At 44.7% G+C, this 14,643-nt stretch overlaps 1 protein-coding gene across 1 annotated transcript; it reads left to right on the forward strand.

The window, feature by feature from the left end:
• The first annotated feature begins 514 nt into the window (after positions 1 to 514).
• LOC121136103 (prostaglandin D2 receptor-like) lies at positions 515 to 7,700 on the forward strand. The gene is made up of 2 exons (XM_040735770.1): positions 515 to 1,502; positions 7,161 to 7,700. Exons 1-2 carry the CDS (start codon positions 651 to 653, stop codon positions 7,389 to 7,391), a joined length of 1,083 nt encoding a protein of 360 aa, XP_040591704.1. The 5' UTR covers positions 515 to 650; the 3' UTR covers positions 7,392 to 7,700.
• The last annotated feature ends 6,943 nt before the right edge of the window (positions 7,701 to 14,643 follow it).

Below are 14,643 nucleotides of genomic sequence, written 5' to 3' on the forward strand. Positions count from 1 at the left end.
ACAAACTCCTGATGCCTGGCTGACTGCCACTGGATACCTCTGCCACACTAACCAGATCCCCTGATTTCCAAGGCCCCTCTTTTCTCTCCTCATAGTCAATCTCCACACTGCAGGCATCTGAAAGAGAATGGGAACCAAGGCTCAGGAGTGCCGCCAATGTTATTTACACAAATCTGAGAAGAATAGACCATTGCCCTTTCTCAGACTCCTAGCTTGGTTGTATGCAGAGTTGATGGCTACCACCATCTGCTGCTTCCCTTCTCTCTGTTGGTGCCTACTCGGTTCCCTTTCTGTCTGCAGTTCTGTTGCCTGCTCTGAAGGGCCAGCCTGGGGTGTTCAGATCCTGGATACTTTCTCCTCTCCTTCTGACTCTGGGTATAGGATCTGTCTCTCCTGGGACCCTGTGCATCAGGAAGAGCTCTCAGCAGAGCCGCCCCCCGCCCCCCCGCTGGGATACTTATAGCAGTGTCCCGCCCTCCTCCAGGGGTGTGACCCGGAATCTCAGATAGGAGGACTGACTGTGAACAATACCCAGCCGCCTGCTGATCTTTCTTTGTTGTAACTTCCCTGTGCCCCAGCAGAGCATTGCCCCGAGGGGCCCTGGGGTGCTCCACACCTGGCCTCCCCTCCAGCTGGACGCAGCAAGAACCATGAATGCCTCCTTGTCCTTCTACCGCTGCCAGGCATCTCGCTGGGTGGAAAAGGGCTCCTCGGCGACAATGGGCGGCTTGCTCTTCAGTGCTGGACTGCTGGGCAACCTGCTGGCGCTGGTGCTGCTGGCACGATCTGGCCTGGGGTCCTGCCGGCCGCGGCCACAGCGCCCTCTACCCTCGGTCTTCTACGTGCTAGTGTGCGGCTTGACGGTCACAGACTTGCTGGGCAAGTGTCTAATCAGCCCGGTGGTTCTGGCTGCCTATGCGCAAAACCGGAGCCTACAGGAACTGCTGCCTGCCGGGAGCAGTAAGTTATGTCAAGCCTTCGCCTTCATTATGTCCTTCTTTGGACTAGCCTCGACGTTACAGCTGCTGGCTATGGCGCTGGAGTGCTGGCTGTCTCTGGGACATCCCTTCTTCTACCAAAGGCACATTACCCTGCGCAGGGGAGTGCTGGTGGCTCCTATTGTGGGAGCCTTCTGCTTGGCTTTCTGTGCACTCCCCTTCGCTGGCTTTGGGAAGTTCGTGCAGTACTGCCCAGGCACCTGGTGCTTCATCCAGATGGTCCATGAGAAGCGCTCACTGTCGGTTCTCGGCTTCTCTGTGCTCTACTCCAGCCTCATGGCGCTGCTGGTCCTGGCTACCGTGCTCTGCAACCTGGGTGCCATGCACAACCTCTATACCATGCACAGGCGCCTGAGGCGCCACCCTCGCTGCTGCCTCAGGGACCACTCCCAGACAGGCTCAGGTCACAGGCAAGAGTCCCTGCATCCCCTGGAGGAGCTGGACCACCTCCTGCTGCTGGCTCTGATGACAGTGCTCTTCACTGTGTGTTCCCTGCCTTTTATTGTGAGTTGCTGGGCACCAAAGTTGGAAAACTGAGCGCCTCGGGCTAGGCCCAGTGGGAAGTTGGGAGAGGGAGGGATGCTGCTCTCCCATTCTGGCTGGGGACTGGGTAGGGGTGGGGGATTGATTCTGTGCTCAACACTCCAGGAGAGCAAATTCCTTCCCAGCCCTAAGGTATGACCTCATTTGTAGAGGGAGAAGAGGGAATGTTGGACAAAAGGTTAGAGAGACTCAGTACAACATTCTCCGACTGCCAGATGCCCCATCCTCTCTGCTCAGGTCTGTGAGTTCTCTAGTCATCTGTGTGCCAAGACCTTACTCCTCTACTCCCCGACCCCCGCACCAGCGATGTATTTTATTTTGTTAGATCTGCCTTTTAATTCAGAGGTGTTGGAAACGGACTTGTCTGGGAGCTCCTCTCTGGATTTTGGCATAGAGAGGAAAGGGGTTAGTTCATCCAGAGTGGCTTACAGAAATGAGCAATAAACACAGATTTAGTTCTGAAAACTCTAGGTTTGTGCCTGCAGCTGCGCTGCCCTTGAGGGGGGCATGGTGAAAGCAGAGGGGGAGGGGTTACAGGTGGCAGGTTGTGCCCTCATCTGTCCTGAGGGTTTAGTTTCAATCTTGGCCAATGAGATGGCAAAGAATCTCATTAACTTGGGTTCCAAATTACAACAAGAAGATGGCAGAGGCTGAATGAAGGAGCTGCTCCAGGTGTAGCATTTAAACAACCTCACTAAGTTGGCAGTTCCCAAACTGAAATGAATATTTGTAATCAGTTTAGAGCCCCAATTAAACTAAGCACTATTCAATTTTTTAAAAAGAATCAAATTCCGCCTGGCAGTGGTGGTGCACGCCTTTTATCCCAGCACTTGGGAGGCAGAGGCAGGCGGATCTCTGTGAGTTGGAGGCCTGGCTGGACCAATACCCTCCAAAACAATACAGAGAAAGCCTGTCTCGTAAAAACAAACAAACAAACAAACAAAGAATCAAATTCTTCCTATTAGAACTGTACTTAAAAGTTGCACCCAGTTATTGTTATTGCGTCTTTAATTTCTTAGTTCACATAACAGCTCATGACCATCTGGGGACCCCTCTTCTGGCTCCAGAAGTCCTAGGCACACGTGTGGTACACGGACATACATGCAGACAAAACACCCATAGACATAAAATAATAAATAATAGTTGTGGGGGTATGTGTGTTTTCTGGTTATATTAGTGTCTGCTGAACATTCATTATTTGTTCCCTTGGACTAGAAAACCTGAAGCATTTACTTTACAGCCCTTAACCAAAAAGCTCCAGATCCGTTGGAGCTTACCTGTGCTCTGATGAAAGCAAGCCGTGGCTAGGTCCATGGAAATCTGAAGCAGCTTCTGGATGCTTTAATGTGATTAAATCAGGAAACTGTGAACAATGGAACAAACACAGCCCTTGGACACATCTCTAAGGAGAGCCATGTTATCTTATGGACCTGTGAGAATTGAAGGAGCCAAGATACTTGAAACCAATTTGATAAAACAATTTATAAAGTCCTGGATAAGTGCAAGCCAGACAGCATTCCTCACAGGAGCCATCATTTCCTAGAAGGACGAAGGGATCTCTCCATGATTGTCGTTCTGGGTCAAGTTTAGCACTCAGTGACTGTGGTAGTGGATTATTTGCTGTCTGACCTCATCTGGAGCTGTGTAGGATTGACAAAGGCTAAAAATCACAACACTGAGATTTCATCTCTCTGTGTGTCATGTGTGTGCACACACCTATATGAGCACAGGCATGTGCTTTTCGTGATGCACACGAGGAAGCAGCCTCAGACATTGATCCTCACCTGACACTTTGATTGACACGTGACTCTTTGTTTGCTGGTATGTGCCAGACCCGCTGGCCAGCAGCCTCCTATCTTGCTGTGTTTCTGTTGCTGCGATAAACACCATGGCCAAAAGCAACTCAGGGAGGAAAGAGCTGATTTCAGCTTGCAGGTCCACATCAGAGACTAGTGGAAAAGCCAGGGCAGGATGCCAGCAGGAACCTGGAGACACAAACTGAACCAGACACCATGGAGGACACTGCTTACTGGGCTTTCCCTCCATGGCTTCTCAGTCAGCTCTCTTATACACCTGCCCACAGGTGGCACCACACACAATGGGGTGAGCCCTCCCCTGTCAACCACTAGTTAACAAATGCCCCCACGGGCGGGCGAGCCTACAGCCCTGAGGCATTTTCTCAGTTGAGGTTCCTCTTCTCAGATGACCCTAACTTCTGTCATGTTGACAAAACCCAACCAGGACATTATGTGAGTAGTGGGATCGCAGATGTGCCTTGATATGAGCTTTATGGACTCTAGAGATTCAAACTTTGATCCCCAAGCTTTCACAGCAGGGGTTTTACCCGCTGAGCCATTCCCCCAGCCCACAGTGAGCATTCTTGAGCAGAATCCCAAATGCTTCACAGGCTAAAATGTTTTGAGCATGAATGTCCTGCCATAAGTGGAAAATTCCCACACATGATTTCAAGTGAAAGGCTGGAGTACAGACAGGGTGCCTGTGTCAGACCACAGGTGTGTAAGACATGCATCTCAGGACAGAGGTGCCTGTGGAGGGCTGCATTCTACACCAGTGTCTTGATGGGTGCACATATTACACATTCTGAGGGAAAACAAAAACCTATCTAGTCCCAAACAATTTGGAATAGGTGTGTGTGTGTGTGTGTGTGTGTGTGTGTGTGTTCATGCACATGCCACAGAACCCAATGCCTAGCTTCACTAACTGCTATCAGTATTGTTATTAATTGTGGGTCTCATTTATTGTTATTGCAAATTAATCAGCAAGTATGATCGCCTCAGGAGACGGTGTGCTATCCTAGAAGCAGTTCTCAAACTTTTTATGGTCTAGGGACTTCTTAATACTCTTAAGAATTACAAAGGACCCATTCAACCTGTATTTAAATGAATAGTGTCTGAATCTGTATCAATCACATGCAGTAAACTTAAGAAGCTTATAAAATGTAGTTGTATGGTATTGCCAGTAACGTGAGGGCCTGAGTTTGAATCCCAGCACAAATGTAAAAAGCCACCAAGCTGGCAACAGAAGCATCTTCTCAATGACTCCTAACCTCATCGGAGGGCACTCTTTCAAATGAATGCTCTTTTTATATTTGAAAATATTTTTATGTTTTAATTATGTATATATGGTTAGGGGCTGTGCCTGTGATGCCTGCAGAAGCCAGAAGAGGGCACTGGAGTTACTGGCAATTGTAGGCTATCCCACATAGGTGCTGGAAACAGACTTGGGCTCTCTGAAAGAGCAATAATACTCTTAGCTACTGAGCCTTCTCTCCAAACTCTATGTGGATGTTCTTAATGTAAATTGAGCCAACTGAAAATTCCCAGTTGTAGAATAATTTACTTGTAATAACAGCTGCAAAGGCTTGAATATGCAGATAAATAGACTAAAGGTTTATCTCAATGACAGAGTATTGGCCGAGGACTTGTATGAAGTCCTGTGTTCAATCCCCAGCTTTGAAGAAAAAACTAAGTAAAATTAAAGATAACATAGTAGAATTGCCATAGATAAGTACTGCATAGAAAGAAAATAGCTTGGTGTGCAAGATGGCCCAGCAGGTAAAGGTATTTGCTGCCAAGCCTGCTGGTGTCAGTTCTATTCCCAGAAAACACATGATGGAAGGAGATAACCAACCCCCACAAGTTATCCTCTGATTTTTCACATGTGTGCTATGGTGTCACAACCCTAAACACACAAAGTAATAAAATATATTTTAATTAAAAAGGATAAAATGTTTTAATTATACACGTATCATTCCATTACCAAACATTCTTGCATTGGTTGGAATTACATTTCACCTCTTCTCTGAGGAGAAAATTAACAAATATAAAACACATCAATGAAATATATCTGGTACCTACCTCATCTAACACACTCTGTAACTCAGTGAGATACCAAATGAGAACATCCCAGTGCTGGAATAAGATGTAAGGGAAGGGTAATAACTAAGGCTAAAGAACAGTGTAGCAGAGGAAATGGGCAACTCCTAGTTGAAAAAATAATTTGCAAGCTAATTATCCAGCATTTATTATATACCAGAGCCTGTTCCTGCAGATTTCTTCACACTGTCTCATTCTATCTTTGCAAGTATCCTGGAAAGCTGGCACAGTGACCATTTTTGTAAAAATAAGAAAGCAACATCTTCCCTGAAGCCACACATCTGAAGAGAGGATTCCAACCTGGAACCTTAGACCTTTAGCCCATGTCTCAAAGAGGTTCCTAAAAGGGGTAATATTTGAAGTCAGTTTTAAGAACTGTTTGGCTATTTAATCCATTTCCAGTCTTGTAAAATGGAGATAATGACTGTCTTTACTCAGAAGACTTTTCTAAAGAGAAAATGAAAATTTCAAAAAGTCTTAGAATAATGCCTGGGAGTTGAAGGTTCTATGTGGACATCAGCCATTATTACTGCTGTTGGCATTATGAAGCAAGGATGAGGAGAAAGGGTGTCCATTTATCAATAACAGAGGAACCTGTGTAAACATCTTCCAAATGCACTGGACTGAAATAGCCAAGACTACTGCAATGTTGTAGAGAAGGGAGTCAACATAAGGAGACTGATTCTAGGAATGTGCATCTTCTCGAAGAGATGCTTCTGGGTGGCCTCGAGTACTCTTAGGCACAGTTTCCCCTACCAATAATGGATTTATGTAGTTTCTGTTCCATTAGGGTCAGTTTGTTTCATAATAGATTTAGAAACCCAGTAGGCATGGGAAGGGTGATGCCAAAAGTAAAGGTATCCAGCATCACTATGGTGTTCTGAGGTTGTGCTGATCTAGGCAGCAGTGTGACCTGAATGACAGGGAGTCATGACCTGAGGCACTTGGCAGAGCTCTGAGGAAACTACAGAAACCCATGGTGAGATCAGGGCATAAGAGGCAGCTGGACACAGGTAAATAGGCATCTATTTTGGGGTAGCCCCTGCCAGCATCTTACATAGAATCTATCTTAATAAAAGGAACAATTTACAGCCAGGTAATGGTGATACACAAGTTTAATACCAGCATTTGGGAGGCAGAGACAAGTGGATCTCTGTGAGTTCTAGGCCAGACTGGTCTACAAAGAGTTCCAAGACAACCAGAGCTGTTACACAGAGAAACCCTGTCTCAAAAAAAACCAATTTTCATGAACAATTTAAAGGAAGAATTTACATGTGGTAACTATTTCTTTCATCAAGTCACTTTGTGTGTTTTTATCCTCATAGTTCCTGTCTTTTTACTTCCATTCAAAGCTCCATCTGTTGGTGTGTCCCTAGGTGTGGCAGTTACTTCTAATAGTAAGAGTGGACAGAAAGTAGGCAGCTGAATAAAGTGTGCATGTAAGGACACTAGTTAAAGTGTCTCTGTGTGAAGCCTGGTGCTGTCTTCATTATCTGGCAGCGTCCTGGAAACCTGAGACCAGGATGGGGAACAGCCTTCAGGGAGCGAGTCAGATGGGTCTCCCAGCTGTAACTCAGTTTCCCCACTTTCACAGATCCTCATCCACATCCACCAGCCACAGAGTGAGAACTCCAGGCTAAGCAGTGGAATTCATTCCCTCCATCTGCCTTCTAAGTCCTCACCTGTGTAATGTTTTGGGTTTTCTTTGTATTTTCCCCCACAGTATCGTGCTTACTATGGAGCCTTCAAACGTGTTACCACAACTGAAGGAGACTCGGGAGATCTCCAGGCCTTGCGGTTTCTGTCTGTGATTTCAATCGTGGACCCCTGGATTTTCATCATTTTCAGGACGCCAGTATTCCGGATGTTATTTCACAAGATCTTCATAAGACCTCTGGTTTTCAGAAACTGGCACAGCCATTCCTACCAATCTAAAACGGAATCCACTTTGTGAGACCTGAGTGCTCTGGTAAGCTGAAAATGTACCACACACTCAAAGAACCACGATTAGAAAATCCCTACAATACAATCTTTAAAGATTACATCCTCTGGGAGTGAAGAGATGGCTTGGCACTTAAGAGCATGCACTGCTCTTCCAGGAACCTGGGTTTGAGTCTCAGCGCCCATTCAGGTGGTCCACAGCTGTCTGTAACTCCAGCTCTAGGGGAGTAGATGACTCAGTCCTCCATGGGCACCTGCAACTCATGTGTACAAAACCGCACACAGACACACTTGAAAATAATCAAAAGTAGATTTCAAAATATCTCCCATAACTAAAGCATGTATCTGATTTAACAATAGGTTGTCAATCTGTATCCATAAATCATTTTGGTCCAGTTTAAAATATCATGCTATTGACAGCAACTAAAATGTGCATGTTGTAAACACTGTTAAAAGCATTATAGCAGCCGGGCGGTGGTGGCGCACGACGTTAATCCCAGCACTCGGGAGGCAGAGGCAGGCAGGTCTCTGAGTTCGAGGCTGGGCTGGACCCACAACCTCCAAAACAATACAGAGAAACCCTGTCTCGTAAAAACAAAACAAAACAAAAAGCATTATAGCAATGATATTAATTGTCCCAACATTTATACCTGGTGGCCCTAAATTTTAGAGCAGTCTTGAGAACTGTGGATTTTTACTTAAATATGGTAGAAATACCATTGTCTGTTTATAAATTTTATGGTGGGTATTCTTAAACAAGCCTAGCAACTGCTCACAATATGTTTTGTCGTGTTTTAGTAAAACCTAACTTATTTTGTAGCATAATTGCTCCAGTTTTTTTGTTGTTTGTTTGGGGGTTTGTTTGTTTTTGTCAAATGGGCTAAGAATAATCTAATTTATAGATATTGTTCAGAGAAGTGAATTGGGAAACCAGTCGAGGTCAGGCATCTGGGGAGACCATGTCAGGGAGCTCACTGGCCTCGGGTGAAGATGTACAACTCCCGTGTGGTATACATGAGGCATGTTGTATCTAGGACCCACAACTCAAAATGGAACAAAGAAAATTGTGGTGTTTGGAAGTCTGGGCTCTTGCAGATGGAGGCAGCAATGTCAGTGGGAATCAGTAATGTGGGTATTGATTCTAAAACTATCAATTCATGGAGCCTCACTTATTACATTGATGAATTCTTTGGAGAAAAGGGTTTGTTTCTTGGAAAAACACTGGAGTGTGACTTACCACATAGCTGTATTATTTACGATTTCAGCTGTGTGAACTCACAGGGCATTTAGCACAGGAAGAGGCCCACCCAGGACTTAGCCTCTGTGGAGGGTGATGGCACTGGCCTTCACACCTGCCCATTGCAGTTTCCTTCACTATGAAATTCCCTGTGAGGAGTGCTTGCAGAATCAGAGTGTGGCTCAGGACGACACTTGGAGACTTTAATTACACCTGCGTTTTCACAGCTCAGCAACACTGTGCCCAAAAGAGAAAGGGGAGGCCCTTGCAGGGGGACAGAAAGTTCTAGTTCCTCCTCACAGCAAGAGCTTTCACTATTGAAATCAACAGATGGGAACACGAGAGACTTCTCTAGTCCCTGTGCACCCTAACCACTCAGATTTTGAGATGGTCTCAAGGCCTCCAGCTGAAGTGCCTTCCAAAGACAAGAAGAGCTAACTTCTGTTTCAATAGAAAACCCACTTTTCTCTCCTCTGGTTTTTCTGAGCTCTCAGAGATGGTAGTGTGTGTGTGTGTGTGTGTGTGTGTGTGTGTGTGTGTGTGTGTGTATTTGACACATTATATATATACATATTTTATGACAAAACTGTGAAAAGGCCAAATTAGGGATATAGGAAGTATAATTTGAGGGTATAACTCAATGAGAAACACAGTTGGTTTTGGTTTGGCTTTCATTTCTATGTTAAATATTAATGAGGCCTTATTTTTCCTTTTCCTGAGGAAGTACATCTTTTTTGTGTCCTACTTTTAGAAGGTATGCTAGGGCAATTGTCCAGATAATTTAATAATGCTCCAGATGAATAAATAAATGTAATTTTATAATATTTTGTGGAGGAAATTGTTTCTTGAGATAAAAGATAAACATCTGATTTTTTATGAGCAAACAATTGCCAGCAATATTTCAATTTCTAGCCCTGCAAGTGTGAACTTTTCTAAGTCCTATGGCACTTACATTACCTTAAGAAAAATTTCCCAAGCTCATCCAAGAGTTTATTGCTCCTGCTGCTTTTCATGAAATGCTGACAAACTGCTCTGATGAAACCCATGTCCAGGTGCTGCACAGGGACCCTCCCTAATTTATCATTAATTCAGTAAATCATCGGTGCAACAGTAAATCTTCGACACAGGTTTTGTGCCTAGGGAATGGTCAGGTACTAGTTGCTAGTTGCTCATTGCCCACTGGAGGGAGACAAGACTGTATGTAAAGGTTGTAACACCACTGGCAACTCTGGGTAGTAAATGTTTACATGCAGTGCCAAGACATCCCCAGGAGGGCCAAACATGGGCCTGTCCAAAGAACTTCACAGGGAGCAGATGTTTCATTAAAATACTGGAGATGGGTAGACATGTCAACCTCAACTGAAAACTGAAAAGGACACTCAAAGGCAGTCCACAGAAGAGAGAATGCATAGAGTCCAGAAATGTAGAAAATCATTCAGCCTCACCAAAGAAATGCACAAATGTGAATTAAATGATGGAGGACTAAACAGAAAACACTGTGACTTGCAAAATTCAGAAGGTTATTGCAGTGTAAATATTCACAAACCTCTGGTGAGTATGTGAGTTTCTACATACCTTTCTTGGTAGCAGCCTTAGCAAGTGACAGGAGTCTGAGAAGGCCTGGGGTACCAGTATTTCCACTCTTGAATTTTGCTCCAAAAGAAGAAATAGAGATACTGCCAGAACTATATTTTTTAAAATTGTAGGCTTAGTTTAAGTAGCAAAAACAAAGAAAAGGAAAGAAACTACAAGAATAAAGTCTAAACAAACAAAACTTCAAATATACCTTGATTTACATATAATATATTCACTAAACATAGAACTATTTTAAAAGGTTTTTGTCAACTAACATAAACACTAAAGAGAAAACTTATCATGTAACACTAAGTGATAAAATCAGGATACAAACTACTTTAAGATGTGACCAATAAATATGTACACAAAAATATCTTGCAAAAATGAATCAAAGAAAAGCATGCTTTTGTCCACTGATAATTTCCTGTGTTTTCCAAAATTTGAGACAATAAGATTCATTTATTTTCTTCTTCTTCTTTTTTTTTTTTTGGTTTTTGGAGACAGGGTTAATCTGTGTAACAGACAACAATAAGTATCCCTTCTACATGAAAGTATTTTTGAAAAGATTCTAGAACTGGACTGAGAAAACAAGAGGAGAGGCACCAAGGCCAAGTTTTGGGTCTGAAGGACAGAAATGTAGAAGAATGCAGGCACAAACAAGGGCAGCCTGTCCAGGCTTAGTAGCTCCATTTGGAAGGAGTGTGGGACTTAAGACCAAAGCTTGCAGGAGAAGAGGCTGAAAGAGTGGTAGGTTTCTCAACGTGAGGTAGTGGGCAGGTCAGTTGGAGGGGTTGGAGTTCTGGGAGGCTCTGCCTGCTAGTAACTGGAGGCTTTGGAGTGAGGGCAAGTAGTCTGGTGGTGGTGAGGGTCACACAGGAGAGTGAACTGTGACTGTGGCAGGCAGGGACACCAGAGAACATGAAGATGGTTGTGCCTGGCCTGGGGCAGCTCTCTGTACCAGTCCCTGTACTGGACCCTAGCTCCCAGCTAAGGATGATGAATTTCAAAACTGCCTGGCCCTGGGCTCCCCTACTGTGCGTCCCACTGAATTACAGGAAGGGGTAGTTTATGTTTTGTTTTTTTCTGTATGTTTTGTGTTTTGGTTTTGATTTTGGTTTTTCACTTGAAGAGAGACACAAAGACTCTGTATGTGCAGGCCCAGAGAAGCCTGACCTTCAAATGTGAACAAAGTTAATGCTAGGCACAGCAGAATTCAAGTGCTTAAGGTTGAGTTGTTCAAAGTCACTATTTGGCTATAGGATAGACTCAGGAGTGAATGCATCACTGCAAGGTGTTTTTTTAACAAGCAGTGTGGCCATCAATACAAAAGGAAGAGCATAGAAGCATGAGAGATCAAAGTCTTGCTACCATCACACATGTCAGGAAGAGGCAGGCAAGATGGAACTGGATTCAGACAGCGAGGAGAGAGGAAATTACTTCCCAGTGCTGAGGAGGTGGAGCTCATGGGATCCCACTGTGACTCGAGATATCCACCATGTGACTCCTCAGGGATCCCACCATGGGGCTGGGTTTGTGTCCTTTCAGGTCCCTTGCAGTTCACAACTTTCTGCTTCTGAGTCTCAGTGCTCCCATAAACCATCCGGGAAAGGAGAAGCTCTCTGAGCCCAGTGTTTTCTCTTCCCCTACATTCCCAGTTTTCCTAGATAATAAGTTACAGTTCCTGATTGAGGTTATGACGGGTTTTAATACACACTACCCATCCAGCTTAAGAAAAAACTATTTGTCTTTCTTGCTTCTCTGTTGCTGTGATTAAATACTCTTACACAAGCAACATTTAAGGAAGAAAGGTGTACTTTGTTTTATAGCTGCAAGGCACTCCATCAAGGAAAGTCAAGACAGCAGGAGTTTGAGAGCTGGTTGAACTGTGACTGCAGTCAGGGAGCAGATGATGCTAATACTCAGGTCACTTCCCCATCGTATCCAGTACAGTATGCCAGTCACTCATAATGGGTGGATCTCCCCACCTCAACTAAATCAAAACAGTCCCTCACAGGCATGACCAGAGGTTAACCTAACCTAGTAATGCTTTATATAATAGTTCTAATAAACTAATAATCCTCCATGGGTGTTCCTAGGGGCATGTCTCCTAGGCAATTTCGGGTGCTGTCAAGTTGACATTAACCACCATGCTAACTATGAAGGCTATTCATTTAGTCACAATGCCTTTCTTTGCTCAGATGAAGCAAAGCTAAGTGAGGTCTGGCAAATGGGGTTTCCTCTCCCTGCCTTTCACAATCACCTGACTTAGTGAAGGGCAGCATCAGGTCTCATCTGTTACTGACAAAGGGGGAACATTCCAGTCTTCGAGACAACTGAGGATTCAGAAATCAGTCTAATCTTGGAAATCATCACAATGGATGTGTCTAGAATTTATCATGCTTCCTGACAAAGAATGTGCAAACTCAAAAGACTTGATTTTTGTTGTTTTTTTTCTATTACTGGAATGTTAAAACTATAAGGATAATCAAGCATCATTGAGAAAAACAAGAAATAGTTTTTCAGCCAAGCTCATAAAGTACCTTGATGGTTTCATACTTAGGAAGCACTGAGAACCTAATTGGAAATATGACACAAAGTCACACAGCCCTCTTACCAGGTGCTGCCATTTTGAGCTGTCTTACCTACTTTTCTGTTGCTGTAATAATATAGGGGACCAAGGCAACTTATGAACCTGAGTGTTTAATTTAGGGCTTACAGTTCCAGAGGGTTAGAACAAGAACTTGAGGAAGGAACAGCTGAGCATTCCCATCTTGGTCTAGAAGTAGAAGACAGAGAGAGTTAACTGGAAGTGGCTAGAGTCTTTGAATCCTCAAAACCACTCCCAAGACACACTTCCTCTACCAAGCCACACCTGCTAATCCTTCCTAAGCAGTTCTACCAACTGGGGACCAAGTATTCATACACGTGAGCTTATGAGCTATCTCATTCAAAACACTATTAGGATATTGTTTGAAAACAACAAAGCCCCAAATCATAGATTATTACACTTACGACTGTACTGAAAAGACACCCAGGAAAACAATGAAGCCAGTAGCTTGCTTCCGTCAATTTAGTATCAGTGCAACAGACCACCAGACCTTAGCACAACTGATGTCATGACGGAAGAACCATTCAGGCTTTGAATCCAAATAGGTAGCAACACCTGCTAAAATGAGAATAAAGACATAACCTATCAAAGTCCCGGACTCTGGGAAAGTCCCTAGGTGTACAAACCTTGCTTTTTGGCTTCTGTAATTGTGCTTCTGGCTAACAATTCTTGCTAATAAGGTGTGTCAACCCAGAATGTGATTTTTGTTCTTAAATGTCCACTTTGAGAAAATCTCATGTGACACTGGGATTCCAAACACCCAGGATCATTGCTGGCCAGCTAATAAAGACTTTTTATGGGTTTGAACCCATGTCCAAGTAGTCTTCTCTGGCATATACCTCACATTTCTGGAGACCCCAGTGAGATTGCCAAGACCAGACTTAGAGAAACTGAAGGTCTGGAACCCCTTGGAATGGGAATGTGATAGTCTAGGAGCTTCTGGAATAGGCACATCTTGAGCCATTCCAGGACCCTGGGATTCCCTCTAATGGATAGCTTCCTAATGTGTCTGAGGAATCAGATACCTCTACCGCTATAGGGAGACAAAATTGAAAGTCACCTGGTCTGTCACCAGTAGAGATAAGTCTGTTGAGGCACTCTCTGTTTAGGACATACATGAGAGGCTGGTGTGGGAATCCAGGTCAAGGGTCTGGGTGAGACTTCACCAGATTGCTCTGGTCTGTGTGGTGGCCATCCCTGGTTGTCATTACTGTGCACCTCTACATGTTTCTGTCAGTTCCTTTGATATAAGATGAAGGGAGAGTGAGCCCTCCTGGGGCTACAGCTGCTGCAGGCCCTGAGATGACACGCAACTTCTCAGAGACGCATGGTCCACAGTGAGCCACCCATGCAGCACTCCCTTCCATCTGTACACTCCACCCCCACCCCACCCCCACTTCAGGCATCAGCTGTGGCTGTAGGGAGTTGCTGCCGTGTTTTGTGGAGGGGAATGGATACAATGACTATTTCTGTGAAATCGATTGACCGTCTTTGGAGTCAGGTGGTCCTTTGACAATTCGGGCAGAACATGGTGACTGGGAAAGCCCAGGAACACCAGCCAGTTTCTTGTGTTGACTGGTGACTATCTCTGGTGTGAGACCCCAATCTCCCAGCTGAAGACCTGTGCACTCTTGTTGGACTGTTCAGATCACCCAGAGAAACTCCAAAACTCTGTGTCCTCTCAGGCCTGCTGGAGGACATTTACTTCTCCGTCTGCTCCCTGAGCACCAGTTTGAGACTCTAGCTGCTTGGTCGCTTGCCCCAAACTGTGTACTCCCCACCCCAACCTGATCTAAGCAGCCAGTCGTGCCTGGGATAGGGAAGTGGTTACACTCCTTCCTCTTT

This window comes from Mesocricetus auratus, unplaced genomic scaffold (assembly GCF_017639785.1).
Source record: "Mesocricetus auratus isolate SY011 unplaced genomic scaffold, BCM_Maur_2.0 Super-Scaffold_100048, whole genome shotgun sequence".
Taxonomy (NCBI): Eukaryota; Metazoa; Chordata; class Mammalia; order Rodentia; family Cricetidae; genus Mesocricetus; species Mesocricetus auratus.

Coding starts and splice junctions, on each gene's coding strand:
- LOC121136103 (XM_040735770.1), top strand. CDS start 651: ATGAATGCCTCCTTGTCCTTCTACCGCTGCCAGGCATCTCGCTGGGTG. Junction 1,503..7,160: donor TGTGTTCCCTGCCTTTTATT/GTGAGTTGCTGG, acceptor TTTCCCCCACAG/TATCGTGCTTACTATGGAGC.